The sequence below is a fragment of the Protobothrops mucrosquamatus genome, unplaced genomic scaffold (genome assembly GCF_001527695.2).
Source record: "Protobothrops mucrosquamatus isolate PMUCROS unplaced genomic scaffold, P.Mucros_1.0 scaffold2554, whole genome shotgun sequence".
Classification (NCBI taxonomy): Eukaryota; Metazoa; Chordata; class Lepidosauria; order Squamata; family Viperidae; genus Protobothrops; species Protobothrops mucrosquamatus.
Window position 1 is genome coordinate 15,757 of NW_015388614.1, and position 1,317 is coordinate 17,073.

Genomic DNA, 1,317 nt, shown 5'->3' on the forward strand with positions numbered 1-1,317 from the left:
CATGCTGGCTCAGGAATTCTGGGAGTTGAAGTCCACGAGTCATGAAGGGGCCAAAGTTTCCCTCATGCTGGCTCAGGAATTCTGGGAGTTGAAGTCCACGAGTCATGAAGGGGCCATAGTCCCCCCATGCTGGCTCAGGAATTCTGGGAGTTGAAGTCCACGAGTCATGAAGGGGCCAAAGTTTCCCTCATGCTGGCTCAGGAATTCTGGGAGTTGAAGTCCATGAATCATAAAAGAGCCAAGGTTGCCTACCCCTGAGCTAGAGGCCTCCATTTCTCCTCTTTTGTGATCCTCTTTAAACAGATGTTCCCTACCCAATTTCAGACCTGCAGGAACTTAAACAATACTTTTGAAAGTCAGTCAATCAGTCCCTCCCCCCAAAAATATCAATTTCATTCCTCAGAAATCTTAGCAGTCTTTCCCGGCTTACCTCAGTGGATTTAATTTGGCCTTTGATGTCTTCTGATTTTTCAATGAGGAACTTCATGTACTGCCTTCGGCTTTCCGTTTTTGCTCTTTCCACGAACAGGAGATCTTCGGTTTTCACAAAGTCCCTACAAAAGTAGCAACAGAGTATTTGCAGCTCAGGGTGGAAGTGTGGGGCCCTCTGAGCTTGGCGGTTTTCTTGCAGACGTTTCATGACCCAACTAGGAAACATCATCAGTGCTAGAAGAGAATGGGGTTTGTGGAGTGGAGAAGTGGGAGGGGGGAGGAAGAGGAGGACTGTGGAGTCCTTGATGATCTCTGAGCTTGGTAGTTTTCTTGGAGATGTTTCATGACCCAACTAGGTAATATCATCAGGGCTGGAAATGAGCGGGGTTTGTGGAGAGGAGGAGGAGGAGGAGGAGGAGGAGGAGGAGGAGGAAGGAGGAGGAGGAGGAGAATGAATGTGGGGTCCTTGGTGCTCTCTGAGCTTGGTTGTTTTCTTGCAGACGTTTCATGACCCAACTAGATAACATCATCAGAGCTAGAAGGGAGGGGGTTTGAAGAGGAGGAAGAGGAGGAGGAGGAGAACGACTGTGGGGTCCTTGGTGCTCTCTGAGCTTGGTTATTTTCTCACAGATGTTTCATTACCAGACTAGGTAACAACATCAGTGCTAGAAGGGAGTGGGGTATGTGAGGAGGAGGAGGAGGAGGAGGAGGAGGAGAAGAAGAACTGTGGGGTCCTTAGTGTTCTCTGAGCTTGGTTATTTTCTCACAGATGCTTCATTACCAGACTAGGTAACATCATCAATGCTAGAAGGGAGTGGGGTATGTGGAGATGAGGAGGACAATGACTGTGGGGTCCTTGGTGCTCTCTGAGCTTGGCTGTTTTCT

General features: G+C 48.7%; 1 protein-coding gene across 1 annotated transcript in view; it reads right to left on the reverse strand.

Moving 5' to 3' along the window:
- Positions 1-1,317, reverse strand: part of HAUS1 (HAUS augmin like complex subunit 1) — a 14,361-nt gene that overhangs the window by 7,190 nt on the left and 5,854 nt on the right. The window contains exon 5 of the mRNA XM_015825234.1: positions 431-554. Coding sequence (XP_015680720.1) covers positions 431-554 — 124 coding nt within the window. The remainder of the gene's footprint in view (positions 1-430; positions 555-1,317) is intronic.